Below are 17,848 nucleotides of genomic sequence, written 5' to 3' on the forward strand. Positions count from 1 at the left end.
AGATGTGGTGGTCTCGTGGTTCGTTTGTTAAGTTGTAGTTATTGGTATCACAGGTCTGGTCTCCGTCTCATTGTTGAGACTCCCCACAATCAGGGCCTCTCGTATTCTTCAGTACAGGTAGCAGGCAGAAGGTTCAGTAGTATATGCCGCACTGTTCTTGTTCTTCACAATGCTGTTTCAATGAACCAGCCACGTGGCGCCATCAGGTAGGCCTGGCAGTTGCATGTCTCCTCGTCTCACATCCACCTGGGCGGTCTCGTCAGGTGCGGTGACCGGGTGGAGAGACCAAGGTCAGGTATGCGGGTGGCACCCATTTGGCTCCTTGCGGTCATTCCTGAGGAAAGGCTATGGCGTCAGTTGGCATTATGGGTAGGGAATGCTATTCGTTACTTCGTTCACCCTCCCACGATCTCTCTATACTGGATGTCTGCAAGGCGCACAGACTCAGGTCTTGCTTTTCCACAATTCTGGAATGTGGTTGTACGTCCGGGTGTGGGAGGGAACGGTGTCCGATCTGGGTAGGGCTGTGGCGACGAGGTGGAGAAAGAACCATGGCCGGTCAGATAGCAGGTCTTTATCTTCCGTCATCTATTTTACCACATTTCAGAGACCAGATCCAGATCCTTATTAAATAGTAAGTCAAACATTACCTAGTAGTAGTTCTTCATGGATTAGAAGCACCATAGTAACACAGTAAATGATGGCAGATAAAGACCTGTACGGTTCATCCCGTCTACCCAACAAGGTAAACTCATTATATATGGTATGTGATACTTTGTGTGTGTACCTGAGTTTGATTTGTCCTTGCCATTTTCAGAGCACAGACCGTAGAAGTCTGCTCAGCACTGGTCTTGTACTAAAAGTTATGAAGCTAATGTTGAAGTCACTTAAAATTTACACTCCTGGCCATCCATATCTATTCAGTAGGCTGCCCAGCACTGGTTTTGCTTCCCAATTACCGTGTTGCCATCTAATCTCTGCTAAGGTTCTGTGGATCCATTTCTTATAAACAGGATTCCTTTGTGTTTATCTCACGCATGTTTGATTTCCATTACCGTTTTCATCTCCACCACCTCCCACGGGAGGGCATCCCATGTATCCATCACCTTTTCCATTAAAAAAAAATACTTCCTGACATTACTCCTGAGTCTGCCTCCCTTCAACCTCAATTCACGACCTCTAGTTCTACCACCTTCCAGTCTCTGGAAAAGGTTCATTTGTGGATTAATAGCTTTCAAATATTTGAATATCTGTATCATGTCACCTGTTTCTCCTTTCCTCCAAGATATACATGTTCAGATCGGCAAGTCTCTCCTCATACGCAAATCCCATACCTCTTTATGCAATCTCACTGTCTGACCTTAAGCAGGTATCAAGCTCACTGTGATCTCCTTAAAAGGTCGTTTTCATCAAAATGCAGCAAACTTGTAATGATGCACTAAAACAAATTCTGTCTCATCCAGGATGAGCAAGAACCAATATCATACCTTAGGCATTCTGGTCATGCCTCCAACCAAAAGGACTTCTCCAATATCACTCTTGCTGACTTCTGCATCCTGCATGGCTTTTTGGCAGGGTGCAATTGTCCTTTTGATCAGGTCAGCAACAATTCCTTCAAACTGTGAACGAGTCAACTTCATGTTCAAATGCTTTGGTCCAGAGGCATCCATAGTAAGGTATGGTAAATTAATGTCAGTCTGCAATTCAGAGACGAAAGTTACAGAAAACAATGTTAAATTTAACTGAGAATTATAACCTTCAAAGACCTGCATATTCATACAGCCAGTGAGTGGAAGCACTAAATGGGTCAGTGGACTGCAAGCAACAGTTTGGGGGGGGGGGGGGGGGGGACAGAAAGGAGGAAAAAACTCAAGGTATATGACACATCAAGATTTACTCTAAATACTTTTTAAGGGATCCATCTCCTTCTCAGAGACATATGTTTGTGGGAAAACGATGTATTGGGATTTATTAACCCACTAAATCCCTCTTCATTGGGTTAATCTCTTCATAAACCCAACCCTATATTCACAGGGGGTATAATTTAACACAAAACTTACAATCTTGTTAACAGCATAACAATAGTAAAATAAACAAGAATAAACTGGTTTATCTGGATTCAAATGTTGCATTCACATGGAGTCCATGTAAAAATATTCTATAGTTTAAAGGGAGAAACAAGATTGGGTAGCAGATGAACTCTGGGGGGCTACCTACCAGAATATTTACATTAAGATGAGGCAAATTGTAACACGGTTGTGCCAGCTATAATGGGAAGCAACTTTCTTCAATTTAAAATAACCGATAGAGGTTTTCAGTGGAAGACCCTAGGATGGATATATTTGACGGTTTTACAAAAACAAAATGTAATCAAAAATAAAACATGGAAAAGAAAATAAGATACCTTTTTTATTGGACATAACTTAATACATTTCTTGATTAGCTTTCGAAGGTTGCCCTTCTTCGTCAGATCGGTTATGTTGAATAAAAAAAGGTATCTTATTTTTTCACATGTTTTATTTTATTTCTATTGATTACCTTTAAAAGTGGACTAACACAGCTACCACACCTCTCTACAAAAACAAAAAAAAACCCAAAAAACAAAAAAAAGAGCGCTGGTATTTGGCAGACTTTATGCAAAGCCCTATTGCCCTGTGGTTTGATTTGCATTCCATAATTTGTATATCTAGTGAAGACACTACAAGGCATTAAGCACAGAGGGGAAAAAGTCTCGCATTCAGTGCCAATAGGAAAGAAAACAATTGTGTATTTAACGCTAATGAAAAAGTAGATGTTTTGACAGCAAAGAAACTGGATTTTCCTCAAAGAGAAAAACTGGTATTGATAAACAACTGCCCTTTTATTGCATTAAAGAGATGCTCCCTGACCCTTTTTAAAAAGGAAAGCAAGTCATAGGGTTTTAGTTATAAATATAGTTGAATTCATGAATATAGTCTCTACTCTAGAGATTTTCAAACAGCTAATCAGAGACTGAATAAGAAATCTATAAATTTTATTTTGGAGCCTTGTTAAGTATTTGATGTCACACTGTTTTAATTTTGTAGTTTTACTATGAATGTATTTTTCTGTAAGCCAGAGTACATTATAATCGTGCAGTATATGAAAAAATTAGTTAATTACCTAACAATTTTCTTTTTAGGGCCAGATGCACTAAACTTATGAGCCATTAATGAGCAAGTAGTAAACCCTGGCATGCACTAAAGACTTTTTTCCGACGACGGTAGCAGCTAACGAAAATAGAATACAGATGAGCAAATTGTGTAGAAACCCTAGTGTAATGAGATGCACTAACCTTTTCCAATTGCCTAAATGCTGGAAAATCTAATGAGAGGTCTGTACCTCTCGTTGGAGCTGCGCGGGATTGAAAAACTGCTACAAAAAAAAAAAAAAAAAAAAAAAAACGCTCCGCTTAAAAAAAAAATATATAGATATCTATTTTGGCCGTCATCACCCCCCCCCCAAAAAAAAAAACGCCGTGCCGCTCACCCCTCCGATGCAGCTCGACAGTGCAGTTGAGGACGCCCATTCAAAAAAAAACAAAACAAAAAAAAAAAAAACCCTCCATTTTGGCCACCATCCCCCCCCCCCCCAAAGACGCCACACTGCTCACCCCCTCCAATACGGCTCGATTCAGAGGACAGTGTAGTTGAGGACGCCCATCCATAAAAAAAAAAACGTCCATTTTGGCTGTCATCCCCCCCCCCCCCCCCCCAATAATAAAGCGAATGCTACATACCTGTAGAAGGTATTCTCCGAGGACAGCAGGCTGATTGTTCTCACTGATGGGTGACGTCCACGGCAGCCCCTCCAATCAGAAACTTCACTAGCAAAGGCCTTTGCTAGTCCTCGCGCGCCCATGCGCACCGCGCATGCGCGGCCGTCTTCCCGCCCAAACCGGCTCGTGTTCGTCAGTTCCATATGTAGCAAGACAAAAACAAGGGAAGACAACTCCAAAGGGGAGGCGGGTGGGTTTGTGAGAACAATCAGCCTGCTGTCCTCGGAGAATACCTTCTACAGGTATGTAGCATTCGCCTTCTCCGAGGACAAGCAGGCTGCTTGTTCTCACTGATGGGGTATCCCTAGCCCCCAGGCTCACTCAAAACAAAAAACATGGTCAATTGGACCTCGCAACGGCGAGGACATAACTGAGATTGACCTAACAATTTATCCAACTAACAGAGAGTGTAGCCTGGAACAGAATAAAACATGGGCCTAGGGGGGTGGAGTTGGATTCTAAACCCCGAACAGATTCTGAAGCACTGACTGCCCGAACCGACTGTCGCGTCGGGTATCCTGCTGTAGGCAGTAATGAGATGTGAATGTGTGGACAGATGACCACGTCGCAGCTTTGCAAATCTCTTCAATAGTGGCTGACTTCAAGTGGGCTACCGACGCTGCCATGGCTCTAACATTATGAGCCGTGACATGACCCTCAAGAGCCAGCCCAGCCTGGGCGTAAGTGAAGGAAATGCAATCTGCTAGTCAATTGGATATGGTGCGTTTCCCCACAGCCACTCCCCTCCTGTTGGGATCAAAAGAAACAAACAATTGGGCGGACTGTCTGTTGGGCTGTGTCCGCTCCAGATAGAAGGCCAATGCTCTCTTGCAGTCCAATGTGTGCAGCTGATGTTCAGCAGGGCAGGAATGAGGACAGGGAAAGAATGTTGGCAAGACAATTGACTGGTTCAGATGGAACTCCGACACAACCTTTGGCAAGAACTTAGGGTGAGTGCGGAGGACTACTCTGTTATGATGAAATTTGGTGTAAGGGGTCTGGGCTACCAGGGCCTGAAGCTCACTGACTCTACGAGCTGAAGTAACTGCCACCAAGAAAATGACCTTCCAGGTCAAGTACTTCAGATGGCAGGAGTTCAGTGGCTCAAAAGGAGGTTTCATCAGCTGGGTGAGAACGACATTGAGATCCTATGACACTGTAGGAGGTTTGACAGGGGGCTTTGACAAAAGCAAACCTCTCATGAAGAGAACAACTAAAGGCTGTCCTGAGATCAGCTTACCTTCCTCACGGTAATGGTATGCACTGATTGCACTAAGGTGAACCCTTACAGAGTTGGTCTTGAGACCAGACTCAGACAAGTGCAGAAGGTATTCAAGCAGGGTCTGTGTAGGACAAGAGCGAGGATCTAGGGCCTTGCTGTCACACCAGACGGCAAACCTCCTCCAATGGAAGAAGTAACTTCTCTTAGTGGAGTCTTTCCTGGAAGCAAGCAAGATGCGGGAGACACCCTCTGACAGACCCAAAGAGGCAAAGTCTACGCTCTCAACATCCAGGCCGTGAGAGCCAGAGACCAGAGGTTGGGATGCAGAAGCGCCCCTTCGTCCTGTGTGATGAGGGTCGGAAAACACACCAATCTCCACGGTTCTTCGGAGGACAACTCCAGAAGAAGAGGGAACCAGATCTGACGCGGCCAAAAAGGAGCGATCAGAATCATGATGCCTCGGTCTTGCTTGAGTTTCAATAAAGTCTTCCCCACCAGAGGTATGGGAGGATAAGCATACAGCAGACCTTCCCCCCAGTCCAGGAGGAAGGCATCCGATGCCAGTCTGCTGTGGGCCTGAAGCCTGGAACAGAACTGAGGGACTTTGTGGTTGGCTCGAGATGCGAAGAGATCTACCAAGTGGGTGCCCCACACCTGGAAGATCTGGCGCACTACTTGGGAGTTGAGCGACCACTCGTGAGGTTGCATAATCCTGCTCAGTCTGTCGGCCAGACTGTTGTTTACGCCTGCCAGGTATGTGGCTTGGAGCACCATGCCGTGACGGCGAGCCCAGATCCACATGCTGACGGCTTCCTGACACAGGGGGCGAGAACCGGTGCCCCCCTGCTTGTTGATGTAATACATGGCAACCTGGTTGTCTGTCTGAATTTGGATAATTTGGTGGGACAGCCGATCTCTGAAAGCCTTCAGAGCGTTCCAGACTGCTCGTAACTCCAGGAGATTGATCTGCAGATCGCGTTCCTGGAGGGAACGGCTTCCCTGGGTGTGAAGCCCATCGACATGAGCTCCCAACCCCAGGAGAGACGCATCCGTAGTCAGCACTTTTTGTGGCTGAGGAATTTGGAAAGGACGTCCCAGAGTCAAATTGGACCAAATCGTCCACCAATACAGGGATTTGAGAAAACTCGTGGACAGGTGGATCACGTCTTCTAGATCCCCAGCAGCTTGAAACCACTGGGAAGCTAGGGTCCATTGAGCAGATCTCATGTGAAGGCGGGCCATGGGAGTCACATGAACTGTGGAGGCCATGTGGCCCAGCAATCTCAACATCTGCCGAGCTGTGATCTGCTGGGACGCTCGCACCCGCGAGACGAGGGACAACAAGTTGTTGGCTCTCGCCTCTGGGAGATAGGCACGAGCCGTCCGAGAATCCAGGAGAGCTCCTATGAATTCGAGTCTCTGTACTGGGAGAAGATGGGACTTTGGATAATTTATCACAAACCCCAGTAGCTCCAGGAGGCGAATAGTCATCTGCATGGACTGTAGAGCTCCTGCCTCGGATGTGTTCTTCACCAGCCAATCGTCGAGATATGGGAACACGTGTACCCCCAAGCCTGCGAAGTGCCGCTGCTACTACAGCCAAGCACTTCGTGAACACTCTGGGCGCAGAGGCGAGCCCAAAGGGTAGCACACAGTACTGGAAGTGACGTGTGCCCAGCTGAAATCACAGATACTGTCTGTGAGCTGGCAGTATCGGGATGTGCGTGTAGGCGTCCTTCAAGTCCAGAGAGCATAGCCAATCGTTTTCCTGAATCATGGGGAGAAGGGTAACCAGGGAAAGCATCCTGAACTTTTCCTTGACCAGATATTTGTTCAGGGCCCTTAGGTCTAGGATGGGACGCATCCCCCCTGTTTTCTTTTCCACAAGGAAGTACCTGGAATAGAATCCCAGCCCTTCTTGCCCGGATGGCACGGGCTCGACCGCATTGGCGCTGAGAAGGGCGGAGAGTTCCTCTGCAAGTACCTGCTTGTGCTGAAAGCTGTAAGACTGAGCTCCCGGTGGACAATTTGGAGGTTTGGAGGCCAAATTGAGGGTGTATCCTTGCCGGACTATTTGAAGAACCCACTGATCGGAGGTTATGAGAGGCCACCTTTGGTGAAAAACTTTCAACCTCCCTCCAACCGTAGATCGTCCGGCACTGACACGTTGATGTCAGCTATGCTCTGCTGGAGCCAGTCAAAAGCTCGCCCCTTGCTTTTGCTGAGGAGCCGAGGGGCCTTGCTGAGGCGCACGCTGCTGACGAGAGCGGGCGCGCTGGGGCTTAGCCTGGGCCGCAGGCTGTCGAGAAGGAGGATTGTACCTACGCTTACCAGAAGAGTAGGGAACAGTCTTCCTTCCCCCATAAAAACGTCTACCTGTGGAGGTAGAAGCTGAAGGCTGCCGGCGGGAGAACTTGTCGAAAGCGGTATCCCGCTGGTGGAGCTGCTCTACCACCTGTTCGACCTTTTCTCCAAAAATATTATCCGCACAGCAAGGAGAGTCCGCAATCCGCTGCTGGATCCTATTCTCCAGGTCGGAGGCACGCAGCCATGAGAGTCTGCGTCACCACACCTTGAGCAGCGGCCCTGGACGCAACATCAAAGGTGTCATACACCCCTCTGGCCAGGAATTTTCTGCACGCCTTCAGCTGCCTGACCACCTCCTGAAATGGCTTGGCTTGCTCAGGGGGGAGCTTGTCCACCAAGCCCGCCAACTGCCGCACATTGTTCCGCATGTGTATGCTCGTGTAGAGCTGGTAATACTGAATTTTGGCCACGAGCATAGAGGAATGGTAGGCCTTCCTCCCAAAGGAGTCTAAGGTTCTAGAGTCTTTGCCCGGGGGCGCCGAAGCATGCTCCCTAGAACTCTTAGCCTTCTTTAGGGCCAAATCCACAACTCCAGAGTCATGAGGCAACTGAGTGCGCATCAGCTCTGGGTCCCCATGGATTCGGTACTGGGACTCGATCTTCTTGGGAATGTGGGGATTAGTTAAAGGCTTGGTCCAGTTCGCCAGCAATGTCTTTTTTAGGACATGATGCATGGGTACTGTGGACGCTTCCTTAGGTGGAGAAGGATAGTCCGGGAGCTCAAACATTTCAGCCCTGGGCTCGTCCTCCACAACCACCGGGAAGGGGATGGCCGTAGACATCTCCCGGACAAAGGCCGCAAAAGACAGACTCTCGGGAGGAGAAAGCTGCCTTTCAGGGGAGGGTGTGGGATCAGAAGGAAGGCCATCAGACTCCTCGTCAGAGAAATATCTGATGTCCTCCTCCTCCTTCCACGAGGCCTCACCATCGGTATCAGACACAAGTTCACGAACCTGTGTCTGAAGCCGTGCCCGGCTCGACTCCGTGGAACCACGGCCACGGTGTGAGCGTCGAGAGGTAGACTCCCTCGCCCGCACCGGCGAAGCTCCCTCCGCCGACATCGTCGGGGAGCCTTCCTGGGAGGCGACCGCAGTCAGTACCGCAAGCGGTACCGATGTCGGAGACCTCACCCCGGGCAAGGGTCCAGCCGGCGCCTCACTCGACGGTACCGGTGGCGCAAGCACCCCCGGTACCGGAGGGGAAGGGCGCAACAGCTCTCCCAGGATCTCTGGAAGAACGGCCCGGAGACTCTCATGCAGAGCGGCTGTGGAGAAAGACATGGAAGCCGATGCAGGTGTCGAAGTCAGAGGCTGTTCCGGGCTGTCCAAGGTGGAGCGCATCGACACCTCTTGAACAGAGGGTGAGCGGTCCTCCCGGTGCCGATGCCTACTGGGTGCCGACTCCCTCGGCGACCCAGAGCTCTCGGTACCGACGCGGGAAGGAGACCGGTGTCGATGCTTCTTTGACTTTTTTCAAACGAAGCATGTCACTGGAGCTTCCCGGACCGAAGAGGACGACGTAGAATCCAGCCGTCGCTTCCTCGGGGCCGAGGCCGAAGAAGGTCGGTCTCGGGGGGGCTGTACCGCAGGAGCCCTCAGGGTAGGGGGAGACCCACCTGAAGGCTCACCGCCACCAGCAGGGGAATGGACAGCCCTCACCTGCACTCCAGACGAAGCACCACCGTCCGACGACATCAGCACTAGTGGAGGTCCCGGTACCACCGACGCAGCCTTCCGATGTCTCAGCCCCGACGATGCAGAGGGTCGATGCCTCGATGCAATCGATAGTCGCGGCCGAGGGCGGAGATCTTGACGCTGTCAACGTCGACGCACTCGATACTCCCGGTGCCGATGCCAACGAAGAGCCCGAGAACAAAACGTTCCTGGGCTAATCTCGCTACCTGAGTCCTCTTCTGTAAAAGGGCGCAAAGACTACAGGCCTGCGGGCGGTGCCCAGCCCCCAGACACTGAAGACACGACGCGTGCCTGTCAGTGAGCGAGAATACCCGGGCGCACTGGGTGCACTTCTTGAAGCCGCTGGGAGACTTCGATGACATGGGCGGAAAAATCACACCGGCGAAATCAAAACTCGTAATTGCGGTAAGGCACCAAAAAGAGGGGGAGAAAAAACTCGACCCGAGGCCTCAAAAGGGCCTACCCCAAAAACGAAAGAAAACTTAACGGGGCCAAAAACTAGAAATACGGGAAAGGGAAAAGACCGAAAGGCCCTTTTCCGAAATCCCTTTTTTTTTTTTTTTAAAGAGAAAAGTCAAAAGACGCGCGAGGGTCAACTTAAGGGGTGCGAACGGCGCAAACACGACCGTACCGAGCGCGGACAAAAGAAGACTGACGAACACGAGCCGGTTCGGGCGGGAAGACGGCCGCGCATGCGTGGTGCGCATGGGCGCGCGAAGACTAGCAAAGGCCTTTGCTAGTGAAGTTTCCGATTGGAGGGGCTGCCATGGACGTCACCCATCAGTGAGAACAAGCAGTCTACTTGTCCTCGGAGAACGTCTTTTTTGGCAGTGCTTTACTCAACTGAGAGACCTGGAAGACCCTGAGCCAATCACAGCACGGGGACTTCAAGCTCTCTCAGCTGAGTGAAGCCCTGCAAAAAAAAAAAAAAAAAAAGACGTTTTTATTATTGCGCAAGGGAATGACGGCCAAATTGGACGGTTTTTTTGGATGGGCGTCCTCAACTGCACTGTCCTTGGGATCGAGCCGCATGAGGGGGTGAGCAGCGACGTCTTCGGGCGGCACAGGGTGGCGTATTTGGCATGCGCAGAGCAGCCAGCATAACGCTTGGCTGCTCTGCGCATGCTCGACCGGCCGACTGGCCGACTATTTAACGATGGAATAGAGAATGCAAGTGAGCTACAACGAGCAGCTCATTTGCATTCCCTTTCCTTAATGCATGCCCGTTCCTTACTGATTCGCTAAGGGAATCAGTAAGGGAAGGGCTTTAACGATTGTTTAGTGCATCTGGCCCTTAATCCCAAAGGATTAGTCCAGACAAATGGTTTGTGAATATCCACCAGCAGGTGGCGATAGAGAACTCTGAGTTGTCTCATAAGCTCCTGCGCATAGCAACCAAGCCAGTATTCGATAAAGCAGTGAAACAGCGGCTTCCAGAGGATAAACTCCAGCCTCTGGATAGAAAAATAACTATGAAATAAAGGCAAAACTCGTGCCTTATAAATAATGGAACCAAAATTACATAGAACCCGGAAAACCACGAAACCATTACAGAAGGGCAGGTTCTAGACTGATCCTTTGGGACTAAAGGAAAGAAAATCAGGTAATTAACTAATTTTTTCCTTCCATCATGTCCCAAGGATCAGTCCAAACAAATGGGATGTACAAAAGCAATGCTTAAGAGAGGAGGGACTGTTATATCCCTGCAGCAAGAACCATGGCCTTAAAGGAAGCATCTGCTCGAGCAGACACATCCAAATGGCAATGCTTAAAGGAATGAGAAGACGACCACGTTGCTAACAGACAGATCTCTGCTAATGAAATTGCGCATAAAGATGCACTTCACATCCAACAGTTGCAGGGACGTGTATTCTGCAGAATAGACTTCCCTGGAAAAAGAAGGAAAACACAATGATCAACATGAAAAGGAGGTACAATAGTCAGCAAAAAGGAAGGAATTGTCCATATAGAAACTGCTGAGTCAGAAAAGCGGAGAAATGGAACTCTGCAAGGGAGAACTTGAAGCTCTGAAAAAACAAAAACAAAAAAACCTGTTAAAATAGCAACTAGAAATATTGCCTTTAAAGTAAGATGTTTGATAGTTGCCAAATGAAGGGGCTTAAAGGGAGCCAACTGAAGAGGCTTAAGAACCACTTGAAGATTCCACTGAGGACAAATATTGCGGGGAGGGGGATGCAGATGAAAGACTCCCTTGAGGAATCACACTATATCAGGGTGAACAGCTAATGAGGCATTCTGTATCTTAATGTAATACAAAGTGTGCAGTGACTCTAGAATACAGATTTCAAAAAGGTGTGCTTAAAAGTGGAGAAAACCCTCAGAAACCTGGGACAAACTGTCGCAGGTTTAGAGCGAGGTTACCGACATCACAAGTAACACACGCCCAGATTCTATCATAGGGTATAAAAACTCCACTGTGTGTTTGTTTTAAAGTTATGTCAAACGTGTATGCTTATTTTTTCAAAGTTTTATCAAGCATATTAAATTTATCTAAAGGTATGGTCCTAGATTATTGCACTGTTAGGCTTCCAGCATTGCTTCACTTAATAACAAAGTTGAACACGCTTATCTTTTGTGTTCGACGGGGGCCACTTCCGTTTCACCCTAACATCAAGGCTTCCTCAGGAACAGAGCGTTGAATCGCGATGCTGTGATTCTGCAAAAATAGAAAATTTAAACTTAAGCAGAAAAGAACCAAACGTATAGTAAATGCACATAAGCACAGACACTTGGATCCGCTCACAGCTTGACGGAGCACCATGCATTTCAAAATGGCGTCTCAGCGTCATCTGTGTGTCATCTGACGTTTATAGAGATCTAGATTGACTTGCATTAATGATTGACTAATTAGCTGGTAAAGATTAACTGGTTGGCTAATAGAAAACATGCCAGTCAATAGAGCATAATGGCCTCAACAGCTCTATTGACTGGCATGTTTTCTATTAGCCAACCAGTTAATCTTTACCAGCTAATTAGTCAATCATTAATGCAAGTCAATCTAGATCTCTATAAACGTCAGATGACACACAGATGACGCTGAGACGCCATTTTGAAATGCATGGTGCTCCGTCAAGCTGTAAGCGGATCCAAGTGTCTGTGCTTATGTGCATTTACTATACGTTTGGTTCTTTTCTGCTTAAGTTTAAATTTTCTATTTTTGCAGAATCACAGCATCGCGATTCAACGCTCTGTTCCTGAGGAAGCCTTGATGTTAGGGTGAAACGGAAGTGGCCCCCGTCGAACACAAAAGATAAGCGTGTTCAACTTTGTTATTAAGTGAAGCAATGCTGGAAGCCTAACAGTGCAATAATCTAGGACCATACCTTTAGATAAATTTAATATGCTTGATAAAACTTTGAAAAAATAAGCATACACGTTTGACATAACTTTAAAACAAACACACAGTGGAGTTTTTATACCCTATGATAGAATCTGGGCGTGTGTTACTTGTGATGTCGGTAACCTCGCTCTAAACCTGCGACAGTTTGTCCCAGGTTTCTGAGGGTTTTCTCCACTTTTAAGCACACCTTTTTGAAATCTGTATTCTAGAGTCACTGCACACTTTGTATTACATTACGAGCCTCAGACTCTAGACAATACTGCAGCACGGCAATCTTTTCGCATTCTGTATCTTGCCTTATGATATGCCAATGCTGCCACCTGAACCTTGACTGGAATTGAGAGCCAAGCCTTTCTTAAATCCCTCCTAAAGGGAGGATAAAATTTGAGACAATGAAGCATGAAATGGAGAAACATCATTCTGTGCAGACCAGCTCTCAAAAGTTCAACACACTCTAACATTAGAAGTGGACTGCTTTTGGGCTTCCAGCAAGGTAGTATCATCCGCGTAACCCTTCTTACTTAACTGCACCATCTCAAGAGCCAGGCCGTAAGACCAAAGCAGGAGGAATCCTCCCATAAGTACTGGACTTTGGTGCAATAAACCAGTCTGTGGAGGAAGAATCAACTGAGGAGCGATTTGAAGACAGATGAGGTCCGAATACCAAGGACATATGGCCAGTCCGGAGCTACAAGAATAACCTTTCCAGAATGACGTGCAATCCTGTGCAACATCCTTCCCAGAATGACGTGCAATCCTGTGCAACATCCTTCCCACAAGAGGCCATGGAAGAAACACGTAAAGGAGGTCACCCGACAGCCAAGGCTGTACCAGTGCATCCATTCCTTGGGAGTCTCTCCCTGAAGCGGCTGTAGAATCTGAGTACTTGTGCATTGAATCTGGATGCCATGAGGTCCAGATACAGAAGGCCCCACTGTGTGGAAACAAGACAAAATGCAGTCTGATGTTGCCATTTCCCTGAGTCCAGACACACACTGCTGAGGAAATCTGCTTGCGAGTTCAGTGAAACCACTATATGAGATGCTGAACTTGGGAATATTCAATCCCGCCCACTGAAAAAAAAAAGACAACACGCCTCCTGGGCTAGAGATACACTCTTTGTTCCTCCTTGTCTGTTGTGCAAGACAAGGCTGTGATACTGTCCAAGAACACTATCACTGGCCTCCTGCAAAGAGGTGGCGCAGAGGCTAGTACAGCTTTCCGGACAGCTCGAAGTTCTAATCTGTTGATGGACCAGGAAGCCTCCACCAACCAGCAGCCCTGTACAGAGTGGTGGAGATAATGGGCTCCCCATCCGAAGAGGCTGGCATTGGAGGTGAGAACACACCAACTGAGAGTCTGTAAAGGCAATCCCGCCTGAGTGTGCACAGGGAGAAGCCACCAAATCAGACTCCACCTGGCTTGAGGTGTCCACGGCACAAGCTGGCCAGTCCCTGAGACCAGAAACAACCGGCTCAACAGGGAGGACTGTAGGGGCCACAAATGGAACTTTGCCCAAGGCAGAACATCCAAAGTTGCTGCCATAGAACAGAGAACCTGAGCACAATCCCACGCCCATGGGCAGGGAAGAGAGATAAGCCTGAGAATTTGGTGTTTGAGCTGATGATGCAGAGGCAGAAAAATCTTCCTCGCTTGGGTATTGAAGCACACTCCCAGAAACTCCAGGGTCTGGGTGGGGATTAGATGACTCTTGCTGTAACCCAACCCAGAAAAAAAAAAAAAGACAGGACTGTCTGTGTACTGCAAAAGCTCTCTTGATAAGGCATCCGAATTAGCTAATCATCCAGGTAAGGAGGTACCTGGATCCCTTGACGGCGAAGGAAGGCTACCACAACAACTTTTGAAAATGTGCGAGGTGCAGTGGCGAGGCCAAAAGGCACAGCCTTGAATTGAAAATCTTCTCCCAAGGTCACAAACCAGAGAAATTTCCTTGAGGAGGCTAAATTGGGATATGAAAATAAGCCTCCATGAGGTCCAATGAGGTGAGAAACTCGCCTAACTGGACCGAGGCTATGACAGAAGAATCTCCATGCAGAAGTGCAGCGCTCAGACTTGTTCACCCCTCTGAGATCCAGAACTGGTGAAGAAAATCTCTTCTTTGGGATGACAAAGTGTCACTCTCTCTGTCAGAGGAAAGGGCTGAATGGCCCCCAGTTGTCTTAGGCTAAGGTAGTTAGCACTGCCTGACTGCTGAGCTGCCACAAGGGGACTGCACGAAAAGATCCGTGAGTGGCTTTGAAAATTCTAGCTTGTAGTCATGGAGAATCATATCAAGGACCCACTGGTCTACAGTAATGGTGGTCCACTCCTTGTGAAAGTGGGAAAGGCACCCACCTATGTCTACGAACAAGGATGTGAACGTCGACCCAGTCATTGCAAGGGCTGCGAAGAGGGAGAGGCTCTTGAGGAGGCAGAAAAAGGCTTCTTGCCTACTCGAAAGGAAGGCAGTGAGGAAAGCGAGGTTTTTGAGTGGAAACACTATCTGGGTCTATACCTGCGTTTCTTGAAAACGACAACCATCTGGAGATGAGGCTTAGGCTTGACCTCATAGCTCCTGGACCTTGGAATTTCCCAGGTCTAACAATCTTCTCCAAATCTGCACCAAAGAGTAGTTTCCCCTGAAAGGGCAACTTCACCAGATGAGATTGGATGCCACATCAGCAGCCCAGTGCCTCAACCATAGCCAGCACTGCGCTGAAACGGCCAAGATCACACCTTAGCTGAAGCTTGGAGAATATCATAAAGAGCATCTGACAAGTAAGCCAACCCCACCTCTAGGGTAGTGAGAAAGTCTGGAGGCAAATCCTACGAGGACAGTTGTTGAATCCACAATAAAACAGCCCAGGCTACAAAAGAAGAAATTGCTGCCTGAGAATTTAACACAGCCAGCTGAAAGGTAAGCTTCAAGGAATCCTCAAGCTTGCGGTCATGTATATCTTTTAATGCAGTGCCGCCTTCAACAGGGATAGTGGTACGTTCAGCAGCCGCTGTAATAAGGACATCCACCTTAGGCAGAACAAACTGCTCTTAATCAGACGGCAGAAGGGGGGGGGGGGGGGATATAAATTTGGACATACAGTGAGCCACCCGGAATCAGGGGTCTCCCACTGAGCTGCAGAGCTCCTGCATAGCCTTATGAAAATGGAAAGATACAGGCGGTCTCTCAGTACCCGACATAATAGATGGAGCAGGACCAGAGGACTGAAAGCAGGGGAAGAAATGTTTAAAGCCTCCATAGCTTTAGTGATCAACAGAGGCAACTCCGCTCTCAAAAACAGCCTAGCTACAGTAGGATTACCACCCCCGTCTGCCTCTGAAATGTCCAAGTCAAGGCCATTAGCAGAACTAGGACAGTGAGAATGCACAGCTAAAACCTATAAATCCCGAGGAACATTCTCCAAATTCTGTGAACAAAGTTTTTGTTTCTTAGGAAGATGCTCCTCAAATGCAACATGAGGGAAGGAGAGGCAGCTTCAACTGATTAAAAAAAAAAAAAAAAGGCCCGATGTAATAAAAACGAATTCAGTCAAAAATGGCAGGGCAGAGACTTCTACCCCCACAAAATCAACATCTCGGGACATGATAGTGGGTAATGAGCCCACTGACAAAATGGCTGCCGAAGCTTCGTGGAACTTAGGGGCCAAAACCGCCATCAGAGTGGGGCCAGATTGAACTCCATGGAAGTAAAGCAAAACGTGCAGGAACCAGTAACCAAGAGCTTAGCCCTGCAGCACACACAAGACTTGATAGGCTCAGAGAATAATACATTCACAGAAAACAGCCAGTCTCATTATCTCCAAGGCTCTGAAGCCCCACCATCTTCCCACAGCACAAGCGCTCAGAAAGAACCGCAGTGGCTGTTTTTCTTTTTTTTTTCTTTTTAGATGGAGGCAGGAGAAAAAGAAGAGAAGACCAAAGAAAAAAAAGAAGAGAAGACAGAGAGGAAAAAAAAAAAAAAAGAGGAGGTAGAAAGTAGCAACGGGGGAGCAGGGAAGAACATGTATAAAAGGGAAAAAAACAGTGATAGGAGTGTACTACCGTCCGCCTCGCCAGGATGAGCAGGTAGACACAGAAATGATAAAAGAAATCAGAGACGCGAACAAAATGGGCAATGTAATAATAATGGGTGACTTCAATTATCCAAATATAGACTGGGTAAATGTAACATCGGAACACGCTACAGAGATACAATTCCTTGATGAAATCAAGGACAGCTTTATGGAGCAACTGGTGCAGGAGCCAACGAGAGAAGGAAAAATTCTACACTTGGTCCTTAGTGGAGCGCATGATCTAGTGAGGGACGTTATGGTACTGGGGCTGCTTGGTAACAGTAACCATAATATGATCAGTTTTGATATCGACCTTGAAGTAACTGTACACAGAAAGTCAAATACGTTAGCGTTTAACTTTAAAAAAAGGAGACTATGATAAAATGAGAAAAACGGTTAAAAAAAAAAAACAAAAAAAAAAACTTAGGGGGACAACTGAGAGAGTAAAAACTGTACAACAGGCGTGGACGATGTTCAAAAATACCATCCTGGAGGCCCAGGCCATACATATTCCGCGAATTAGAAAAGAAAGACGGCCTGGTTGAAAAGTGAGGTGAAGGAAGCTATTAGGGCTAAAAGAAACGCCTTCAGAAATGGAAGAAGGAACCGTCTGAAAATAACAAGAAGCAGCATAAGGAGTGTCAAAGCAAATGCAAGGCACAGATAAAGAAGGCCAAGAGGGATTACGAAAAAAAGATAGCATTAGAGGCAAAAAAAAAAATAGTAAAATTTTTTTTTCGGTATATTAAAAACAGGAAGCTGGCAAAAGAATCGGTTGGGCCGCTGGATGACCGAGGGGTAAAAGGGGCGATCAAGGAAGATAAAGACGTAGCGGAGAGACTGAATGAATTCTTTGCTTCGGTCTTCACCGAGGAAGATTTGGGTGGGATACCGGTGTCGGAAATGGTATTTCAAGCGGACGAGTCGGAGAAACTTACTGACTTCACGGTAAACCTGGAGGACATAATGGGGCAGTTCGGCAAACTGAAGAGTAGCAAATCTCCTGGACCAGATGGTATTCATCCTAGAGTACTGATAGAACTGAAAAATGAGCTTGCGGAGCTACTGCTAGCGATATGCAACTTATCCTTAAATTCGAGCATGGTACCAGAAGATTGGAGGGTGGCCAATGTAACGCCCATTTTTAAAAAAGGATCCAGGGGAGATCCGGGAAATTATAGACCGGTGAGTCTGACGTCGGTGCTGGGGAAAATGGTAGAGGCTATTATTAAAAACAAAATTACAGAGCACATCCGAGGACATGGATTACTGAGACCGAGTCAGCACGGCTTTTGTGTGGGGAAATCTTGCCTGACCAATTTACTTCAATTCTTTGAA

General features: G+C 47.5%; 1 protein-coding gene across 1 annotated transcript in view; it reads right to left on the reverse strand.

Moving 5' to 3' along the window:
* Positions 1 to 17,848, reverse strand: part of HSPA9 (heat shock protein family A (Hsp70) member 9) — a 223,531-nt gene that overhangs the window by 42,160 nt on the left and 163,523 nt on the right. The window contains 1 exon segment of the mRNA XM_030211606.1: positions 1,488 to 1,697. Coding sequence (XP_030067466.1) covers positions 1,488 to 1,697 — 210 coding nt within the window.

This window comes from Microcaecilia unicolor, chromosome 8 (genome assembly GCF_901765095.1).
Source record: "Microcaecilia unicolor chromosome 8, aMicUni1.1, whole genome shotgun sequence".
In the NCBI taxonomy this organism is placed as follows: domain Eukaryota; kingdom Metazoa; phylum Chordata; class Amphibia; order Gymnophiona; family Siphonopidae; genus Microcaecilia; species Microcaecilia unicolor.